Here is a 23054-nt window from a genome sequence, read left to right as displayed (position 1 = left end):
GTCTATCAGGCATTTCGGGAGACACAAGTGAATAGGGAAAGAAATTACATATCAATGTTCTTATAAAATATTAGATATTATTATGAAAATGTTGCCAACTCTCATTATTACAATTCTTTTTTTCATTACATCTTGCTCTAAGAACACATTAATATACAAATTAGAGACAGTGTATAGATACATTGCATTGACCCATGTATGGACGTTTATGGACATATTGCATAAAATAAAATGGCATATCAATTAATTCCTTAATAGGCCTAAAGTTGAGAATTATCTTTAAACAAAGTCTGGTAAAAAAAATCCTGAAACCTGAAAATTGATTGGTGAATGAAAAAAAATCCCATTGTTTTTGTCTATACATGTCATATACATGTCATTTCATGTCATTTAATTTTTTTAAACAGTCCCGGTGTCCACTTACGAGGACATAGCATAACATATGAATAAAATATCATTTTTTTGAAGAATCATTTTTTGTTTCCTATGCTCTAAACAATGTAGCTAATGTCATGAAAAAAATACTAAATTCAAAAGACTTTGTTTTCCTGCGTCTTAGGAGGGTAAAGCAGAGACAATTTTTTTTTCAACATTATATTTACACACGTTATTCAAGTAGTTAATTATTGATGCCAAACTGCAAACTTTTATTATGGCCTCTGTTAAGTTCTAAAATCAGGACCCTTGCGCGTGCTCACTGCACATCCTGAAAACAATCCTCTCCAAGTTATGGGCATCAGTTTGTCCTGCTAGGTATTAGCAGAATACAACACCCGGCAGAGAAAGCTAGCGGCTGCGGTAAGACACTTCCATTTCATATCTCTCGTAAGTTTATTGCAATAAAGGAAATATCCATATGCACATAACTTAGTATCATCAGTATGAAGTGTTTATGCGAATTAGCTATGCAGAGTTAGCCAGCGCATAGAGAATACATCGATAGCATGTAAATTCCTTCGTTTTGAATGGCGTCGCATAATGAATATGTTAAATTAGAAGCACAATGTAAAACCTTATTTTTTTAAAAATAGTGAGCAGACGTGTAAACTAAAAGGATTAGCAGAATAGCATGCTAGCACAAGTGGCTTGGTAATGCCGTGACAAGCTGCCCACTGTTGCCAGGCAACGGAAGCCCCATCGTGCGAGAAGCACAGTAAGCTGTTTATTCTATTACCCAGAGAGATGGGCTACTGCTAAATCCTGAATAAGGTCTCTTGTTGTGAATCATTTCCTCTTTACCCAAACCGCCTTTTCAATTCATTTATATTCTAATCTAATCTGCAACTGTTTTATTGTTTATTTGACAGTGACACAACAAACATAACATTTTTGAGCAGCAGATTTTACACATTTAAAATTTTAGACCATTTACACATTTAAAAATTATATCAAAAACGGAAAATGTATACTAAACTGAGTAAACTATTACAACATCGACTTATGATCCATGTAGGAGACAGTTGATTCTTTGATTTCTAGCATGTAAACATATCTGACAAATTTTTCAGAAAAAAGACCAAATTCGCCCTAGAGGCAGATCTCATTGGGCTGCCCTAATCGACAATATAGACTGGAGAAAAGCATGGCTGTTAGCATATAAATATTTTATTTCTAATAAGACTAAAGAAGTCCACTTTAAAATATTACATAAGATATACCCGGTTAATTTAACAATATCCAAATATGTTGATATTCTTAGTACTCATTCTGTGGACATGAAGATGAAACATTGATACATTTATTCTATTCTTGTGATTTGGTTCAAAAGTTTTGGTCTAATTTATATTCCCATTTAAATAGAACTCCCATTAATACACAATCTTTTAACTTGAAAGATGTTATTTGTTATTACACTGACTCCAGCACATCTAAAGAATATATTTTCAATTTTTTTATTTTGTTTGCCAAATTTTTCATCCATAAACAGAAATTTATGAACTCACTTCCTACTTTTTCAAATTTTTTGATCGAAGTAGACTCGCTGCTTAAATCTTTTAGGTTAACTAGCAATAAAAAATGTGATCGATTCCTGAAACATTATGAACAATTATTTTGTAATGAATCTGATGTTCAAGTTTAACCAGATTTCTCATGTATTAACAACCCCCCCACCCTTTTTTGTATTTTAATTTTATTTATTTATTTAATTTTATTTACTTATATTGTCCCTTGTCTTTTATATGTCCTTTTCATATGTATGTAAAGGTTTTTTTATTTTATTTTATATTTTATGCTTCCTTTAGATATTTGACTCTACATACAAATGTCTTTTTATGTCTTAAAAAAAAAAGTTATGGTATAGTAGTATGTCCGGTTTACAGAGTCATTGTTGTAACATCTGTTGATGGTATTTTCACAGGAAGTTTGCATTAGTAACGTCTGATTTTGCTGTTGAGCTGTGCCACCATGTTAGTGCCCATCTTCACCCTTAAGCTGAACCATAAGATTAACCCTCGAATGGTTGCTATTGGGAAGTACGATGGGATACATCCATGCCTCACTGCAGCCACGCAAGCAGGCAAAGTAAGTTAAAAGTACCTATTATTTTAAAAAGTAGAGATGTACCGAATCAATGTATTGGCTGCTGGCTTATTTTTAATCAATTTAAAACCATCTGCATATCGGCTATAGCATGAAAATATTTATTAATTTACTGCATTAAGGCTTTGAGCTGTATAATGCCTGTTGCATAATCCAACGTTTTTCTCTGGGTAAAATAATTAAAAACTTGCTAAAACAAAATGAAATTTGTACAAAATACAACAGGGCTCGACATTAAGGACAAGAAGATGCGAAAGAGAACTTAATTCTACTCACTGTGTGAGAAGTTTTGTGTGTGCACAAATCCAAAGTACACTTGGAAAGATGCATTTTAGACAGCGCTCAAATACTGAATTGAGTTCTCTTTCACTTCTAATTATATCAAAATGCCTGTCTTGGCAAGTGTCCGTGTCAACATACTCGGTAATGTCTTAAATGAATGTAAACAGTTGAGAAATAAAACGTTTGCGTACCAGTATATTGGATCCGTGCAGCTCTTAAAGGGCCTATCTACCCCCGGTCACTTCACGCATTTTTGCTGATCAGATCTGATTTATCAAAACGATTCCATTTACACTTGGTCACATAAATGTGTCTCCGCAAAACAGATATAAATCCATTCATCAATTCCTGTGCTATACTGTATGTAAATTTAATGGGGTTCACGTCACCGAATGCAACACATATGAGCTGCATTTTATTGATCAACAGTAAAATGTAAATATGTGGTTTCGACAACACATCGACACCTGGTCTTTTCACGATCGGATAGCTATCTGATCAGAGAAACTGAATGAAGTGACCAGGTGTAAACAGGAGCAAAGTGATCAACTTTTTTAATGTTAATAAAACAACAAAAGACAAAAAAAACACTACTCTTGACTAAATAACTTTTGCAACTTTTGCAGAAGTTCAAATAAGAGAGCAAGTGACAAGAAGTGGTCTTGCCAAAAAAAAATCTTATTGATGCATCCCTATTAAAAAGTGTTATATATTAAAATGATATCATATTAGATTATATTACAATATGTTCTATTATATGATATTACTCATTGTGATAGTTATTCTTCCCTTGGCGTCAATAGCAAATTCAACAAATTTTCAAAGCACATTGTTCAAGAATATTCATGCAGAGAGCTTTGCAACTCTTGCCATTCTTGTAGTTGCATCCTTGTTTTGTTTCTCTGACAGTATTTTGGTAAGCTTGGCAGCGTAGCCTGCCTTGTTTGTTGTATTTTATTACAATGGACTTCATAGTGCGCATAGCTATGCCAGTCTTTATAGCATTCAGCTTTTTACATTTACACAAGCAGCTCCTTGTGGGCTTCATGACAGTAGGATTGATTTGATTTGCTATTTTAGTTACAAAGTCTGTGATATTTATTGTACGATAAAGAAACTGAACTGAACATATCAATGTGGTGTGCCTTGTTGAAATACCTCAATTAATTTACATTGTTAAAACAAAGTGATTTTAGGACATTTTCACATTTGTATTCTTCTACATACAATCCATTTGCATTTTCCCACATGGTGCTATATTCTAAACCCATCCAGGTGTTTATCCATAACCCTCACACCCGAGGCCAGAGGCCAGCAGCCCACCGGCTGAGTCAGAGTACCCAGGACTCCGATGTCTCACTCCTCAATATCAACCAGGCTGTCAGCTGTCTGACGGCTGGTACTCTGGGACCCAACACCACAGGACACACGCTGCTTGTAGGCTCTCAAACGAACCTGTTGGCCTATGATGTGCATGACAACACTGATATCTTCTACAAGGAGGTAAGGTTTATGACATGCCTTGTATACATATAAAGCTGTAGTGTGTGTGTGTGTGTGTGTGTGTGTTTTTTTTGTTTATAGAATGGATTTCTTAATATAAAGTGCATTTCTTAAAGGTCCCATGGCATGAAATTTCCATTTTATGAGGTTTTTCAACATTAATATGAGTTCCCCTAGCCTGAATATTGTCCCCAAGTGGATAGAAATGTTGATCGGTGTAAACCCGAGTTCTGGCTGTCTTTCTCTGCCTTTGAGAAAATGACAGGCCAGACGAGCCAATCCTGAAGTCTCCTGGATTGACGTCCAAGCAGGAACGGTTCCCTCCCTTTCCTCCGCCCAGAGAATCTGGCACGCCCATGCGAGCGCCATATTATTGTCCTCAGCTTGTGAACGAGTGAATGCTGGCAGTTTCTCAGTGTTTGGATGTACAAATGAAAACAGAAGTCTTTTTTCAGTTCCTTCTGATCTGTGATCAGTGATTTCTGATGTGTAGCTAATTATTTATTATTCGTGCACACAATGCGGCTTCTCTCTCGCCAGACAGAACGGTGTTTTCTATCTTGTGAGTCAGTGTTTTTGTACGTCCTCGTCGCGTCTATCGGTTCTAGAATGTGCATACAGTCGTTTCTGCTCAACATCAGCAGAGCTCACATTTAGAGATAAACCTCACAAATGCCGAAGCTCGGGCTGCACTGGCCGGTGGCCTTCAACATCCCCCCGACCCCCAGTACTGCATCTTGCCCACAGCGGAGGCACCAAACGCGGCGTGAGATTAAGCAGAAGGGGGGTAAGCGTGAGCATATCCGGGCTAGCCAGCCTAGCCCCACAATAAACTGGATTACATTCGATTACTGCTGTTGTGTCTTTGTTTTTGATGTGTACTCAACGCGCGTCACTGACACTTTTATTTTATTTTAAAAATAATCCTATTATCAACACATACTTTTAACTCGTTCATCTCGACAGCTGTAATGGTACTTTGCATGTGTTACAAAGTTGGTAATAATGATGAAGACTCGGTGTGACTGGGACTCGTGTTTATTCAGAACTCTCAGATACAAACACAATAAACTCGCGCTGACTGACAGCGCTCTCATAACTCAGTAGTTACTATAAATAACTTTGTTAGCAATCGCTGAGCTCCATCACTGATGTCCGGTTCGCGAACGATCTTTCTTTTGAACCAGTTCTTTTTAGTGAACCGAATCAGTTCACCAAATCGGACTGAATCGTTCTAAATGGTTCGCGTCTCCAGTCAGCGCTGATCCATAATTTACTAAAGTTACTAACTTTCTGACATGAGTGACAGCCCCTCCGACTAGAAATAGACTAATAACCTGAAGTATATGCTGTAACTAAAACAGTTCAGACATGCTGAGAACTGATGTGAAGTGAACTCGGGTCCATCCGTCTCTCTGGCAGCAGCTCGTGCCTGCTCGTGCATCGTAGACCTCGTTAAACCACGCCCCCTCCGCTCATTTAAAATGCAAAGATGTCAGCCAATCACAACAGTGGGCGTTTTTACTGAAGTCTCACAGCAGACACGCCTCTTGAAGCAGGGCATTCAGCCACAGGGCAAACAGCAGTACAGAAAAAATGCCTTTTATTTCTAAATTATGACATTTTATGATGTAAAAGTCATACTAACAATATAAGTACACCTCAGGAAACATTATAAAATAATAGAAAAATGCCATGCCATGGGACCTTTAAGTCATCACATATATTACCGATCTGCCTGCATTGACACCATTGCTAAGAATTGAACTGAGCTGGACGATGACATCCCTGTTTTCTCCAGAGCGGCTGTACAGCCAAACAAACTTTGTTGCATTATTTTCCTGTTATCACTGTAAAGCTGCTTTGTGTATAGTATCTGTATAGTAAAAAGTGCCATATAAATAAAGGTGACTTGACACTAATACCAGGAGATTGAATGGTTCTTATCCAAGTAATTTTTGCTTAATTGCTTATTATATAACAGGTGACTGATGGGGCCAATGCCATTGTTCTGGGAAAACTAGGAGATATCCAGTCCCCCCTTGCCATCATTGGTGGAAACTGTGCCCTGCAAGGCTTTGACTATGAGGGAAATGACCAATTTTGGACAGTAAGATCATTTTGCTTCCTATATTCAAAATGTATTTGAGAAATAAAACTATGAAGGATATTTATAGGTATACCTTTTTTTTTTAAAGGTCACTGGAGATAATGTACGATCACTTGTGCTTTGTGACTTTACTGCAGATGGCAAGAATGAGGTGAGGCAATATTTTCGTTTTCACTTCATAATGACAAAATACTTTTGTAAGTTATTATAAAATACTGCTCTCATAAATTGACCACACATCCCATTTTTCCAGCTTCTTGTTGGCTCAGAGGACTTTGACATCAGGGTGTTCAAAGAGGATGAATTGGTGACTGAGATGGCAGAAAATGAGGTACGAGTTATGACATTGTTGGTTGATAGTTGGATAATTATTTGGGATTTTCTTTCAAATGTATGTGTCATTGACAAAGCTTAAAAAAGGTTTCTTTTAAAAAATCTTTTCAAAACTGATGTAATGCATATTTTTGAGTCATAAAAAAAAATGTAAACATGTTTTCAGTTCAATAACATTTCAAAGTTTTAAATTCATTCACTTTGAATATCAGGTGGTACAATAGTTGTATGTGTATTAAATACTGTAGTTGACATGGGAAGTGTACCAACCTACCCATACTTGAAATAAGCAGTTTTTACCAGTGTTTGAGAGAAATCTACAAACCTTTGCATTGACATTGTTTACTGTTATTACCTTGCCAATTCATAATAATAGAGCCATGTATGCAGTTGTGCCACCCTGACATTCATTTTAAATCGTTTCTGAGTCTGTTAATTTGTTTGGACAGTTGCACCACCTGACATTTTGGGGGTTTAAGATAATAAAACAATAATATAATATAAATAATATGTAATATTTAAATTTACTAAAATATTTGTATAGTTTTTTTATAGATTAAAGTGATATATGTCATGAATTTTATCAAATTATTTTAAAAGGAAGTAATGCACTTGGACACACAAATATGCAAGTCATGTCACTGACCCTTATACAGTTATTGCTTTCTGTTTCAGACCGTCACATCGCTTTGTCACATGCACGGCAGCAGGTTTGGTTATGCTCTGGCCAATGGCACAGTAGGAGTATATGACCGTACTGCACGCTACTGGAGGATCAAGGTAGTGCATTTGAGTCCATTCAAAGTGAAACCTGAATCAGCAATCACATTTTTCTTAGAGGACCATGATCATTAATCAATATAAATGAGTAAGAATAATTTAGATTTATTCTGTTTCTTTTTTTCTTACAGTCTAAAAATCATGCCATGAGTATCCATGCCTTTGATCTTAATGCTGACGGTGTTGTTGAGCTCATAACTGGGTGGTCCAATGGAAAGGTCAGTCTTTTAGCAATGACACACTTAGGGGCTGTTTACATGACACCATTTCAACTAAAGACTAAAAGCTTTTTATGCGTTTTGGTTATTTATTTACATGACAACAGTGTTAACAATGACATGATGTGTATGCGTATTGCATGTTCAGTCCATAGACTGTAAGAAAAGATGGACTTCCTTCCACTGTAGAAAAATGTTCAAATAGTATAACATAATGTAACAGTCATTGCATATAATTACGTCCTTCGGAGCCTAAGTCTGCGCAGTAGTGGAGCCGCAGTATCACAGTCCCGCCCACACTCCCGTTCCCGCATACACAGCTGTCAATCATGATGTTACACCCCATTTTTATAGCATCAAATAACTAAAACTAAACTTATTGGAAAAATAAAAACTTGAGCATACGTCTGTGTGATAATAATTGAATAATATGAGGGCAGGGTTTATGACTTATACTGCAGCCAGCCACCAGGGGGCGATGCTTTGGCTTCACTTTTCAAGACTTGTGCGACACACTTGGGCTGTGTCCGAAATCGCTCCCTATAGCCTTAAATAGGGCACTATTTGAAGGGACAGCCATTTGTAGTGGTGTCTGAAACCATAGTGGACGTTATTGAGTGCACTCATTCAATCCCACAATGCAACGCAATAACGAGTTTTCAACTGATGTACGCTCAACGGCTAGAGAATACCCATAATGCATTGTGAGTCGCGCACTGAATTCCCACGTAATATCATACAGGTTTAAATTCCTTTTTAATTGTTTATTAAATTGTTTAATTAAAGGATTAGTTCACTTCAAAATGAAAATTTCCTGATATTTTACTAGGGGTGTGCATTGGCACTGCCCTCACAATTCGATTCGATTACGATTCACCAGGTAACGATTCGATTCAATTCGATTCTACGATGCATTGCGATGCATCAAAATTCTACTGCACACAACAAGGCAAATTTTTAATCAGTCATGAGGCAATACAAGCAGTCAGATATTGAACAACAGATTTTATTGGCTGCTATGTGTGTATTATCACTCTCTTGTATCTTTGACATAAATGTCATTAAATAAAATAAAATTGAATAGTACAGGGTATTGGATATGGCATTTTCAAACCTGAAAACGATAAACATGGTTCGTGAAGTTAGTTGTATTGCCAACGTGCTTGATTTTAGTGTGGCAGGCGCGTTAGCAGGGCGTAAGCAGCGCATATTTTTTTTTCGGCGCCCATATTAACAGATTAGAGCATTCACATCGCACGCAGAGGCGGCATCGCAGGAGCAGAAGCAGCAGTGCCGCGATCGTTTCGGCGCCGAGTTTATTTTTGCCGCACTGCTCACGCGTGTTGTGAACTTCAGTTGTTTCTTGAAGTATGAAAACCAGGAGACTTCGGATCAAGACAGAATTATTCTTTTAATGAGAACCTTCTGTGCTGGAGGTCGTCCGAAAACAGTCTGATTTTAACAGTACAAAATAAGGCATGTTAGGGGGAGTGGTTATACAGCATAGGAGGAGACATTCAAACAAAAGGAATGCATATGTTGTGTACGTAAAGGACACACCCTACATAACTGTGTCCCTCGTCCAGATTCAATCAGCATAACAGTGCCATTCAACTGCATAGATGCTAATCCAATCACTCAGGCAGTATTGCTCTAAACTTGTCATGCTAAATAGTCAGGAAATTGCATAGAGACAAAAGACTTAATGTCTCAACCACTTACACAGCCTGAAATAATCTCCTTAGAATTTCCTCAAGTTTACTTCAAAATGTAAAACCCAAATATAGATAATGTTTTCAGTTATATTCTATTACATTTGAACCTAGATATAACAATGTATAAATTTGTAATTCAACACGCGTAATTAAAGCCACAGTGGATTGTTCTTGACCAAAACTGACCAGATTAACACGGAAAATAACAAATTTCACCATGAAATCATGTAGTGAAATGCCCCGTGTGTTTCACAATCACCATATGACATCCAGCGCTGTGAAAAAAATTAAAAACACAACACTGCCAGAAGTTTTTGCCCAAACTTCAAAAGCCTGTTTAAATGATTAAAACTAGAAGCATATATTCACTTTAATGTTAACTTACATTTATCATGTGAACTCCTTATATACAACAAGTAATATGTGTGTTTGGGACAGAGGGGAACACGGTCGCATTTGTAGAAAATGCTGCCCATCATAAATCAAAGCACGAGACAGACGGGGCTCGGAGGAGAAGCCTGGAAAATGTGACATAATGTACAATATTTGTCTGTATTTGCAATATACGAGCTGTGCAAGACAAACGCTGCCAGTGTGAATCCACAATGGGGGCGCAGGCTCCTGCTCTCCATACCCACCGCTCCTGCCCTGCTAACGCGTGCGGTGTGAAGCCGACGTCAGAATCCGAAATGTGCCCAGATGTCCGCTTTCCAAGCTTTGGGTGTGTTTTTAATTACCCGTCTATCGCGGTCATCTCCCTCCGCCTCAGCCATCTTGATTGTTGTTGTTATGACCCTGGAAGTAATTGAAACTTCACAACTTTATTGTCCAACTCAAGGCCAGAAAATAAACGGTGACATAATCGTTTATGGTACTTTGCCGCATCGATGCTGAATCGTGCATGCCCCGCATTGCGATGCATCGCTGAATCGATTATTGTTGACACCACTATATTTTACTCACCCCCATCTCATCTAAGATGTTCATGACATTCTTTCCTCAGTCAAAAAGACTTTCGTTTTTTTGAGGAAAACATAATGGTTTTCAATTGCAACCAAAATGTTCAAGGTACAAATCAATGCAGTTTCAAAGGCATTCGAAGGGCTTCAGATGCTCTTCGCAATCCCAGACAAGGAATAGGGTCTTATCTAGCGAAACGATTGGTAATTTTCCAAAAATATAACAAATGAATATACTTTTTAACCTAAATTGCTCATGTTGCGCTGCTCTGCGATATGCTAGGGATTGCGCAATCACTTCACAAACGTCACACTAGACTAGGGTGGCCATTTCCATAACACCAAAAAGGAGGACACTTTGCAGCATTTAGGGAGGCAAGAATAATTGCATAGGACTCTGGTGTACTCGCAGCTACAATACAATTGTGTCCATCATATCGATGGTATTGTGATACAGTGATTCTGAAATAGCCTACTCTATTCATTGCCAGACCATTTGATCTACAATATATCTTGAAGTAGATGTGTAAGAGGCAAAAAAGTGTTTGTTCGCTATGCGAACAAGACGCTATGCTGCTGTGTCCCAATAAGGATTCTAAAGCGGGGTATTTTTTAGCAACTTTTCAGCGCAACTCCAAAAAGGAGGACAAAGGAGTGTCCAACTTGAGGCTATGCCGGACGCCGGACAGGGGGCTTAAAATCCAGACTGTCCGGCCAAAATCCAGACGTATGGCCACCCTACACTAGACGTAGGCAGAAGTATCGCCCCTGTGTTTACAAAGTGCACATGCAAAGACTAATACAAATGCTCTTTAGCAAAAAAAAGGTAAAACAACGATGTCAGACGATTTTGAAGTGTTTTTTGGTTAAAGGAGTTTGTATTAGTCCTCGCACAGTTGCTTGGGGCGGTACTTCTGTCTACGTCTAGTGTGCCGTTTTCGTCGTGATATCGACTTGATTTCGCAGAGCAGCGCAAGATGAGCAATTTAGGTTAAAAAGTATATTCATTTAAAAAAAAAAATGTTTTTAATGGACGATCGTTTTCAATGAAACGAGACCCTATTCCTCGTCTGGAATTGCGCAGAGCGTCTGAAGCCCTTCAAAGCGCTTTGAAACTGCATTGATTTGGACCTTGAACATTTTAGTTGCAATTGAAATCCTGGAATGTTTTCCTCAAAAAAACTTAATTTCTTTTCGACTGAAGACAGAAAAACATGAACATCTTGGATGAGATGGGGGTGAGTAAATTATCAGGAAATTTTCATTTTGAAGTGAACTAATTCTTTAAAGCTACACTGTGTGATATTTTCCCCCATCTAGTGGTGAAAAGGTATATGACCATCCAGTGAATTTTAGTTTCTGTTCCTCTCAATTCCGATTTCGATTTAACTCCTACGATGGCCGATTTAGTCCAAGATTAACATGGCTTCCAGTTCGACCTCGTCCACATTCGACACGGTGCCTGTGGGATATTCTGTGCACAGTGGGATGGTTGGAACTCAACTGGCCTAATTCTTCGGCTAGAAAGAACTGCAGCTAATCCAGAGTGAACTTTGATGATAGTAATGTTTATTCAGTCATCCAATTGCAAGGCATAAACAGGTTTGCGTGGATATGTACATAAATGTGGTTTCTGTGAGAGAACAAATAAGGATGGTAAATATACATGATAATGACATGACAGAAGATACACAGTTAAGAACTGTATAACTATAATTATAAGTTACATTTGTATAATGTAACCGTAAACCAGAGCTTATTGTACCATATATAGGCGCTAAATGCAGCTGCATTAAAAGGAGCGGAGCTGCCGCTGCTGCTGCTAACAAGCAGTGTCGGATTACAAAAGTGTGTGCGCAGCTTTAGCACTGCAGTGCGCTCTGTATAACAATTGTTAATATGCCGATCAGACCTGATACATATTTCCATCAACATACATTACAAGCAAATATTTTCTATAAACGAATAGACATTGTTGATAACAAAATAACTGAATGATTATTCAAATAGGTGAGCATTACGCTATTGTATGTTGACACAAAAATACTTCTGAGGTGACATCAACTGAATTATGCGATGACACACTCTGAAACACATCTACAATGACAATAACTATTATTACTTATGGAGTTATTAACGCACAGACTTTTGAGGAATAAACAAGCCAGGAAAACTCTGTATAACTGTTACTGGAGCTGCTGAGATGAAAACTCTCTGCGCATGCACCAGACAAGTCTGAACAAGTTGATGCGCACATGCGCGAGGCAGGGAATTTTGTACAGTGCCATCGAGTGTTAAAACGCGAAAGGCGAAGCTTGAATTTACGGGTATGTCCCTCTTTGGCTAATGTACTTTCAAGATGGAGGGGCAACATGGCGACCTGCATTCGAACCCCTTACCCGTATGTATTTTCAATGGCATATTATAAACTTACGAGAATACTTTATTACTTCAAAGAAGTACATATACATTAATGAGCACATATATTTTTGAAAGAACTAAGTGTTTTTAGCTAAGAATAAACAAAAAAAGTTACACAGTGTAGCTTTAAGGTTTAAACATGCTAGTTTCCATGACCGAGTTAAAGATAAATCTATTCATTACTACTGGGGCTGCCAGTTTGCTATGTTTCAAATAATTATTAAACCTCAAGCACAAACTATGCAAAAGCTGCAGCCCTTACGGCACACTCAGTGTCCGAATTCACTTACTTGTTTTCATTCACTCCATTATATTAGTGGATGATTTTGAACACATCATTGGTTCGGTCTATAGGTGTGTTGTGTTTCTTTAAAAAGTGACATCGCCAACTGCTGGCCTGGCATGCATGATACAGTGTTTTTAGACATTTTTGCGGCTCCGTGTTAACTGGGATCATTTTGACAACGTTGTCATCTGTACACACGCAAAAAGGCCAAGGAAAAACTTTTTAATACATTGTTGTCATGTAAATGTACCCTCACATTTTACTTAAAAAGGTTTTTGCAGTACTGGTAAAAAGAGATGATTCCCTGTGATTCCATGTCTAGATTGATGCTCGCAGTGATCGCACTGGTGAGGTGATCTTCAAGGATAACTTCTCATCCTCTGTGGCTGGGATTGTTGAGGGAGACTATCGCATGGATGGACAGATCCAGCTTATATGCACCTCTGTGGAGGGAGAGGGTGAGATGACCGACCTATTGTAAATGCTTGTTGCCTTTGAGTATTGGCTGATCATATATGTGTCGTCCTACAGTACGTGGCTATCTGCCTGCCAGTAAGGAGATGAAGGGAAACCTAATGGATGCAAGTGTGGAACAAGACCTGATCAGGGAGCTGAGTCAACGTAAACAGAACTTGATGCTAGAACTACGAAACTACGAGGAAAATGCCAAGGTTATTCATGCAATTATTTAGTTAAACGTTTAGTGATTTTATATTGATGTTTCCGGTGCAGTTTTTGGTGAGTGAAATTTGTTCATAGGCTCTTCCTGGAGTTTCGGAGGGGGAATTTAAGATGGGTGTAATTCCAGCTAACACGCAGCTCCAGACAGCCTTGTCTGTACGAAGAGCCACAGAGAGCCAGAGAGCACACATAGAGCTCAACATCTCCACTCCGAATGGTACGGTTAAACCATCTTAGCTCAGTTGCAACACTTATTTCACCTGCACTACAGCTGATCTATTATGTTTTTTCTTAGTTAAATTAAATAGACCTGTCATAAAAGCCACATTAAAATTGGTCAAATCTGTTTGACCTGTACACAGCACCACACATAACATATGGGGGGAAAAAAACAAGATATTGTGGCCATGATTTAACTAAATTATGATTTACTAAAACAAGGGGAAAATATAATCTGTGGTAACAATATACCTAGAAAAAAAATTCTCACACCATTTTTAATTTTCCCGAAAAACCTACTTTTGCGAACTCGTCCTAGACGGTTCATCCGAATTACACGAAAATTTAACCAGATCATCTTCAGACCATGCTGACAACCCCCCCCCCCCTCACAAATCAAGTTGATTCGTCAAATAGTTTTCGAAAAACGCGCAAACAAATTTTACTTAGCAGTTGTGAAAATACTCATAAGGCTATATCTCCGCAACGCTTTATCGTATTCAAACCAACCTTGGTACATGTCAACACAAGCATGACTTGAGGCAACATGCAGCGTTTCGGCACAGCGCCACCTACTGGTCCGGAGATACAAAAAATGGCTGTTTTTGCTTATATCCAAAAATCATACAAGTGGTCTCGTTAGATTCAGGACGGCATGCCAAGTCGTCTGATATCAAATTTTACCATATCGGCCATTTTCGCTGTCGGCCATTTTGAATTATTTGCTAAAATGCTGTATTTTAGGAACGCATGAACGGATTGTTACGAAACTCGGTTTGGGTCATCAGCACAATGCCCTGAAGGAGCCCAAGATGTTTCAAAACAGGGCCACCTAGTGGATACATTTTTTTTCAAATGCTTATAACTTTGGGTGTGATTGATGTATTTTCATGGGAGTAACTTTTTGTCTCCTGAATACTTGCCGAGTCCAACGATACCAGACTTGCCAGGTTTCGGCCTATGGTTTGTGCAGCGTTGTAATTTAGCGCTTTAAAAACTTTCTTCTATCTTCTATAAACTATCTTCGAAACCGCTAGTCCAATCGAGACGAAACCAGTGTCAGAAGTTCAGAAACATAGGTCGATAGCTATAAGTTAATGCCCAAATGTCAAAATATTGATAGTAAGGGGTAGTAAAATCCAATCAAAGTCAGGTCTCAGTCATTTTTTACAAGTTTTTTTTATTTAAATGTCTATAACTCTAAAACAAAATGAGATATTTTCACCAAAATTGACACACACGTATGGGCTCACTCTGAGGACACATACATTTTTTTTAGGATTGTGTCTCTTGGTGGCGCTATAATAGAACAAAACATGAAATTCCCATTGACTACAATGCAGTATTATGATATAAAATGCTATACTTTACAAATGAATTGGTGTATCATTACGAAACTTGGTATGCGCCATCAGCACCATGACTTTAAGGTACTTAAAAGGTTTCAAAACAGCGCCGCCATGTGGTCCATACTTATAATAAAATGGCCTCTTGTGGCTATATCTCTGCAATGACATATTGACACTATTGACACCCTGCTTTGATATATTGACAGTAAACTTTGCATGTGTCATTGTTCCCTTATTCTGACCACACCACATCAATTCCGTAACTGTGCCACCTATTGGTTGAAAGGGATAAATCATTAAATAATTATTATCAACTGTATTTATTGTATATTTTCCCTAAAATCACCTTAATAGGTCTTTAATTGCTCATTGCTGCAGTTGATCTGACACTACCAGCCATTTTGGCAGGTCTTGTCTTCTTTGCGTTTGGCCCCAATAATGGCTGCTTGTATTCTTTTTTGCTGTCCTCCTTCAGAAACAATCATTAGAGCGGTGCTGATATTTGCTGAGGGGATTTTTGAAGGTGAGAGTCATGTGGTCCACCCTAGCGCCCAAAATCTCTCTGGCTGTGTCCGTGTCCCCATCATTCCTCCTAAAGACATTCCAGTTGACCTTCACATCAAAGCCTTTGTGGGAGGAAAGACAAGGTACACCATGTGGAATATCATCATGACGATTGTCAAACTTCATTATTTGGATTACATTTTGATTCATTCAACTACCAAAAATGTCTGCGAATTCAAATGTGGTGGAAGAATTTCATGACGGAGCATTTTTCTCTTCTTCTTCCCCATTTACTCCAGTACACAGTTCCACGTATTTGAAATCACACGTCAACTGCCTCGCTTCTCGATGTATGACCTTAGCGTTGACTCCTCAGCCGCAGAACCCACAGGAAAAGTCACATTCAGCATCAATGACAGACCTCAGAGGGTACAAGGACACACTCACTCATAATGGAACTGTGTGTGCATGACATCACAAAAAACGAAATGCCAATTGTGCCATGTGTTGTATATCATAGTGTTGATGAAACATGAGGCATGCATCTATGTCTGCAGGTAGTCATGTGGCTAAACCAGAACTTTCTGCTGCCCGAGGGCATAGACAGTCCAGACATCACCTTCACCGCACTGCGTGGAGGTCTCCTGAGAATCAAAATGCAACATAGTGGAGAGGTACTTTTATTGTGTGTTTGTCAGTATTTCTTCATGATTCAGAAATCTCTAACTTAGTTCTGCTTCATCAGATCACATTGAGAACAGATGACATTGATCTGGCAGGAGATCTGGTCCAGTCACTTGCCTCTTTTCTGGCCATTGAAGACTTACAGGCTGAAGCTGACTTCCCTGTCTACTTCAAAGAGCTACGAACCACTCTCACTGAGGTAAGAATAGCAACATCACCTTTAAGATAATCATTTTTCGTAGTCTTAACTGCCGTGCAAACCTCCTTTTATGTTTGTGTTAGGTGGACGATTTTCACTCAGTGCATCAAAAGCTCACAGCAGCAATGGCAGATCATTCCAACTACATAAGAAATATGCTGGTGCAGGCTGAAGATGCCAGACTCATGGGTGATTGGTGAGCATCTTAGTTTGATTGATCAGTCCTCTCGCTTTCTCAAACACATGTACTTACAGAAATGATCATCTGTTTTCTAGGAGAAACATGAAGAAACGCTACATTGAGCTGTACGACCTCAACAGAGATTTGATTAATGAATATAAAATCAGGTCTAATAATCACAATGCCCTCCTCTCACGGCTGAAATCAGTTAACCAGGCCATCCAAAGGGCAGGGAGATTGAGAGGTGGGTGGATTTTTACTAAGCAGACACCTAATAACACAGTTAATGAGTATTCATAGTTTTCACATGACATCACACTGTATGGGAACGCCACACCTGGAGGGCAAAACAAGACTTTCCTCCACTGCCGGCACTTATTTTTTCCAGGTTTGTACAGAGTACTAATGTACTAGAACATATTAAAAGAGCGTGATATTATGATTTTTCGTTATCATACAGTCATGGCCAGAATTATTGGCACCCCCCTGGTATATATGATCAAAGATAGCTGTAAAAATAAATCTACATTGTTTATCCTTTTGATGTTTCATACAAAAAAAAATGCAAAAAACAAACCTTTCATTGACTTAAAAGAATTGAAAGTGGGGGGTAAATCACGTTATGAAATAAATGTTTTTCTCCAAAACACTTTAGCCATAATTATTGGCATCCTTTTATTAAATACTTTTTTACAACCCCCTTTTCCCAAGATAACAGCTCTGAGTCTTCTCCTATAATGCCTGATTATTTTGGAGAACACCTGACAAGAGATCAGAGACCATTCCTCCATACAGAATCTCTCCAGATCCTTCAGATTCCCAGATCCATGTTGGTGCTCCTCCTCTTCAGTTCACCCCACTCATTTTCTATAGGGTTCAGGTCAGGGGACTGGGATAGCCATGGCGGAAGCTTAATTTTTTGTTCAGTGACACATTTTTGTGTTGATTTTTATGTTTGTTTTGGATCGTTGTCCTGATGGAAGATCCAACCACGGCCCATTAGAAGAGTTCTAGCAGAAGCGGTCAGGTTTTGATTATTTTTATCTGTTGGTATTTGCTAAAATTCATGATACCATGTGTCTGAACAAGATGTCCAGGACCTCCAGCAAAAAAAATAGGCCCACAACATTAAAGGTCCAGCAGTATATTTAACCATGGGTATGGGGTACTTTTTATCCCTGTTTGCACCAAACCCATCTCTCTCTCGGTTTTTTTTAATTAATGTTTTTTATATATTTTTTTTTTCACCTGACTATAGAACCAGGTCCCTTTTGAAGTTCCAGTCGTGTCTGACAACTGAATATGCTGGAGTTTGTTTTTGGATGAGCGAGGAGGATTTTTCTTGAAACCCTCCCAAACAACATGTGATGTAGGGGCTTTTCTTTATTTTTATTTTAGGATTACTGACTCATAGACACACGTCCTCTTCCAGGCAGATTCGTAACATCTTTAGTTGATTGGAACTTCTTAATTATTGCCCTGATGGTGGAAAAGGGGATTTTCAGTGCTTTAGCTATTTCTTACAGCCACTTTCTATTTCGTGAAGCTCAACAATCTTTTGCTGCACATCAGAACTATATTATTTGGTTTTACTCATTCTGATGAATGATTAAGGGAATTTGGCCTTTGTGTTTCCTCATATTTATACTCCTGTGAAACATAGCTAGACAATTTCATGTTCCTAGTCACATTAGTGTGATAATTTTTTTGAAATATTAATGGGAATATACTTCAGAGATAATTTACTCATGTGTTCCTCGTGGCGTCCTGTGGAGGGTGCTCTGGGAGTATGGGGTCCAGGGCCCCCTACTTAGGGCTGTTCGGTCCCTGTACGACCGGAGGTTGCTTGGTCCGCATTGCCGGCAGTAAGTCAGACTTGTTCCCGGTGCATGTTGGACTCCGGCAGGGCTGCCCTTTGTCACCGGTTCTGTTCATGATTTTTATGGACAGAATTTCTAGGGGCAGCCAAGGGCCGGAGAGTGTCCGGTTTGGGGACCACACAATTTCGTCGCTGCTTTTTGCGGATGATGTTGTCGTGTTGGCCTCCTCAGACCAGGACCTTCAGCGTGCACTGGGACGGTTTGCAGACGAGTGTGAAGTGGCTGGGATGAGAATCAGCACCTCCAAGTCCGAGGCCATGGTTCTCAGTCGGAAAAGGGTGGCTTGCCCTCTTCAGGTTGGTGGAGAGTTCCTGCCTCAAGTGGAGGAGTTCAGGTATCTTGGGGTCTTGTTCACGAGTGAGAGAAGGATGGAACGGGAGATTGACAGACGGATCGGTGCAGCATCTGCAGTAATGCGGTCGATGTACCGGTCTGTCGAGGTGAAGAAGGAGCTGAGCTGTAAGGCGAAGCTCTCGATTTACCGGTCAATCTATGTTCTAGGGATGCCACAATTCTCAATATAATATTGAACCGTTCGGTACGGCATTCACGGTTCAATACGCGCTTGTGAATTGCGTTTTTTTTCGGTTTTGCATTGAATGAATTATTTTTCTACAAATTCTATAATTTGCCTCCATCCCACTACTGAACAATGCGACATACATTCACATCACACGTTAGTGGTAGAGTTATACTCACGGAACACTATAGTTGTTCACAATCACGAAAGTTCATTATTTGCATGCATTTTAAAACCTTGCCGGCTCATTTGCGTGCACGATTTTAACATGCGCTTTTCCGAGCGTGCGCACTAAACGCCTGTCAAACACGTGATTACTGGACTAAGTAGTCGTCTTACTGCGTTAATACTGTCAAATACACACAAGGTTAACATAAACACAGTCGGTTATGTCTAAAGTGAAAGTAAAATCTGTGTGTGCCTGTATATTAGATGCACGGAGGTCTTAAATTGAGAGCAGTGCAGTAGTGAACACGCCTTCCTTAAAGCTACACTGTGTCATATTTTCCCCCATCTAGTGGTGAACTTGTATATGACCATTCAGTGAATATTAGTTTCTGTTCCTCTTAATTCCGATTTCGTTTGAACTCCTACAGTGGCCGATTTAGTCCAAGATTAACATGGCTTCCAGTTCGACCTCGTCCACATTCGACACGGTGCCATCGAGGGTTAAAACGCGAAAGGCGAAGCTTGAATTTACGGGTATGTCCCTCTTTGGCTAATGTACTTTCAAGATGGAGGGGAAGCATGGCGACCCGCATTCGAACCCCTCACCCGTATGTATTTTCAATGGCATATTATAAACTTAAGAGAATACTTTATTACTTGAAAGAAGTAAATATACATCAATGAGCACATATTTTTGAAAGAACTAAGTGTTTTTAGCTAAGAATAAACAAAAAAAGTTACACAGTGTAGCTTTAAGGGACAGTTCACCTCTAAAATGATGTCATTATTTACTCACTCTAATGTTGTAACAAACCTGTATTCATTTCTCAATGACAGAATTTTCATTTTTGAGTGAACAATCCCTTTAATATTAATACAACAACAAAAGACAAAGAGAAAATCACTCACTGCTCATGACTGAAAAACTAATACAGTAGCTTTAATAAGAATCAATGTTTAATTTATAGTGAAGTCTATGTAGTGTTTTATTTTTACATTTATTAATTCAATTTCATACTTAAATGCTGTTGTACAGCTCTGAGCTGCCAGTGTAAATCTTTATATAGGCCTATATTTATTTTAAGTAAGGGTTTTCAATTATTTTGAGTAGAATAAAGAAAGAGTATTGCAATAAATAGTCTTTTTTCTCCTTAACCTCTTGCTGTTCCTGTCGCCTAAGAATAGAATAGCAAAAAACTGATGTGACAAGCCATCAGAACCGAACCGAACCGAAAACCGTGGTTAAAAACCGAGGTATGTATTGAACCGTGGACTAACTGTATTGTTGCATCCCTACTACGTTCCTACTCTCTCCTATGGTCATGAGCTGTGGGTCATGAACGAAAGGACAAGATCCCGGATACAGGCAGCCGAAATGGGCTTTCTCCGCAGGGTGGCTGGGCGCTCCCTTAGAGATGGGGTGAGAAGCTCGGTCACTCAAGAGGAGCTCAGAGTAGAGCCGTTGCTCCTCCACATCGAGAGGAGCCAGCTGAAGTGGCTCGGGCATCTATTTCGGATGCCTCCTGGACGCCTTCCCAGGGAGGTGTTCTGGGCACGTCCCAACGGGAGGAGGCCCCGGGGAAGACCTAGGACACGCTGGAGGGATTATTTCTCCCGGCTGGCCTGGGAACGCCTCAAATGAAAGATCAAAAGGATAAACAATGCAGATTTATTTTTACAGGCATGTTTGATCATATTTACCAGGTGTGCCAGTAATTCTGGCCATGACTGAATATGTTCTATTCAGACAGACCTTAGTTCAGCTCTACTTTGAAACTAGAACATTTATATTTTTACTCCCCCTGAGTCATGTTATTTCTGCCTTCTGCTCAGTGTTGTCATCTGTCTAATATGTGTGGTGTTGGACTAATTTCAAGTTTCGCATAAGATGATTATCTTACTTGGAATTAAGGTACAGCTGTAATGGCATGAGGTCTAGACATAATGAAAAGTACTTTTTTGGTTCTTTCTGCTTCTTGGGTGATAAAATCACAATGCTTAGCTACGTCTGCATAGTTAATACAAAGAAGACCAAGGCCAGTTGACCTTGAAAACATGTATAAATGCTCCTAGATTTCTGGCTCGCTTCTGCTATTGCATCTCGCTCGTAGGGCCGTTCTTCTGCTCCTTTACTCTTCTGGCAATATTATTTTACTCGGAGAGACGCGGTTAAATAGTTGCTTATTGTTACTTTGTTGCTGATTATTACTTGCATATTTACTTAAACATTCATGGTTTTATCCTTTTTTATCATTCATTTAATTCTTTGCTGATCGATAAATTTCATTTTGATTCATCACTTGACTGGATCTCACTGCATTACATGTTATATACAGGCAAGCAGAATATGAAAGCAACATGCTAACGTGTCAAGCATTTTCCCATAGAAAAAAAACATTATAAAGAAAAGGCTTAATGCATTAAGCTGGTGATTTCTGGAGGACCAAATTCAGTATACACCTACTGTGTACAGGCAAGCAGATGAACCCAGAATATGAATGCAACATGCAAAGTTTCACGTTAAGAGTTTTCCCATATAAAACCCTTTTAAAGTAAAAACTTAACATGGCATTCATTTTCTGTTTTCCTGTATGCATAATCAATAATATGTTTACTGAATTTGATACAGTCTTAGTATATTAAGCCACATTAAGCGTTTTTGAATGTCTTGCTATTTTTAGTGATTGCCTGGTGCTTTATATGGATCACAAGTACCCCAAACTTGCAGTTTGTTCAAATATCTTTTAGAGAGGTGATCTAAATATTTGTGGCTTGAAACTGGTGGAAAATTGACAGGCTTGTACTGCAGTTTTGTGGTTGTTTTGCCTTCCAGGTGCCAGTCATATGACTGAAAGCTATGAATAGCTTAAATGGTCTCAGCTCATTATTATTATTTTTGGTTATAAATTGTAATTACGATTATAATGAATTAATTTCCAATCATGCTTTTCAGTGGGAAAACCCAAAACTCAGGTTATCACTGCCTGTCGAGATGCCATCAAGAACAACAACATCAATGCTCTTTTCAAGATCATGAGAGCAGGGACTACTTCCTCCTGAGGAACATCTGGTCCTAAATGACCTTAAAGTGCAGAAGTCTGGAAGATCAGACCACATCCCTGGGGCAGCCGCTAAAACTGGCTCGGAAAGTGCCCAGTAGCCTGCTGGGAAATGAAAAGGCCTGCGTGAGGGGATATATTTTGAATCCTGCCCTCACTGGCAGCAGTTTTGTGTTAGAGGAACAACTGGGTTGGTCTGTCAATAACTGTGTAAAGTCTTAGCCAAAAAGTGATAGCCAAAGAGACTGTATTTTGTGTACCAAGGCAATGTATGTGCAAATCGACTGGTTTTATGTATTCAAGCAGAATCTACATTAAATTATTATATAAATGTATCTGTTTTCATTCTATCTGTGCTGTTAAACATTAAACGGTTGCATCTTTTTTTTAAATTTCCATTATGGAAAAGTGAAAGGGGCGGTAATGGGACACACATCTGAGTTATAATTCTCTTGCGCGTTC

At 38.9% G+C, this 23054-nt stretch overlaps 1 protein-coding gene across 2 annotated transcripts; it reads left to right on the top strand.

Annotated features, from left to right (window-relative positions):
- Positions 1–691: 691 nt before the first annotated feature.
- Positions 692–22981, top strand: bbs2 (Bardet-Biedl syndrome 2). Of its 2 annotated transcripts, none has more exons than XM_079826088.1 (18): positions 692–798; positions 2360–2523; positions 4099–4326; positions 6311–6436; positions 6525–6587; positions 6690–6767; positions 7445–7549; positions 7681–7767; positions 13471–13606; positions 13680–13819; positions 13908–14046; positions 15873–16044; positions 16201–16330; positions 16459–16575; positions 16647–16784; positions 16868–16980; positions 17061–17209; positions 22487–22981. In XM_079826088.1, the coding sequence occupies exons 2-18, from the start codon at positions 2407–2409 to the stop codon at positions 22591–22593; spliced, it is 2145 nt and encodes a 714-aa protein (XP_079682214.1). In that variant the 5' UTR covers positions 692–798; positions 2360–2406; the 3' UTR covers positions 22594–22981. The 2 variants fall into 2 exon arrangements, with proteins under 2 accessions (XP_079682214.1, XP_079682215.1); XM_079826089.1 differs by having other exon boundaries at positions 693–825; positions 22487–22926.
- The last annotated feature ends 73 nt before the right edge of the window (positions 22982–23054 follow it).

This window comes from Gobio gobio (assembly GCF_949357685.1).
Source record: "Gobio gobio genome assembly, chromosome: 9".
Classification (NCBI taxonomy): Eukaryota; Metazoa; Chordata; class Actinopteri; order Cypriniformes; family Gobionidae; genus Gobio; species Gobio gobio.
This window is presented reverse-complemented; position numbering and strand designations above follow the sequence as displayed.

Bases quoted from the DNA above. Each gene is read 5' to 3' on its own strand.
- bbs2 (XM_079826088.1), top strand. From the start codon at position 2,407: ATGTTAGTGCCCATCTTCACCCTTAAGCTGAACCATAAGATTAACCCT. The intron at 6,768-7,444 runs GTACGAGTTATG...TTTCTGTTTCAG, and splicing joins CTGAGATGGCAGAAAATGAG to ACCGTCACATCGCTTTGTCA. The intron at 16,331-16,458 runs GTACAAGGACAC...CTATGTCTGCAG, and splicing joins TCAATGACAGACCTCAGAGG to GTAGTCATGTGGCTAAACCA.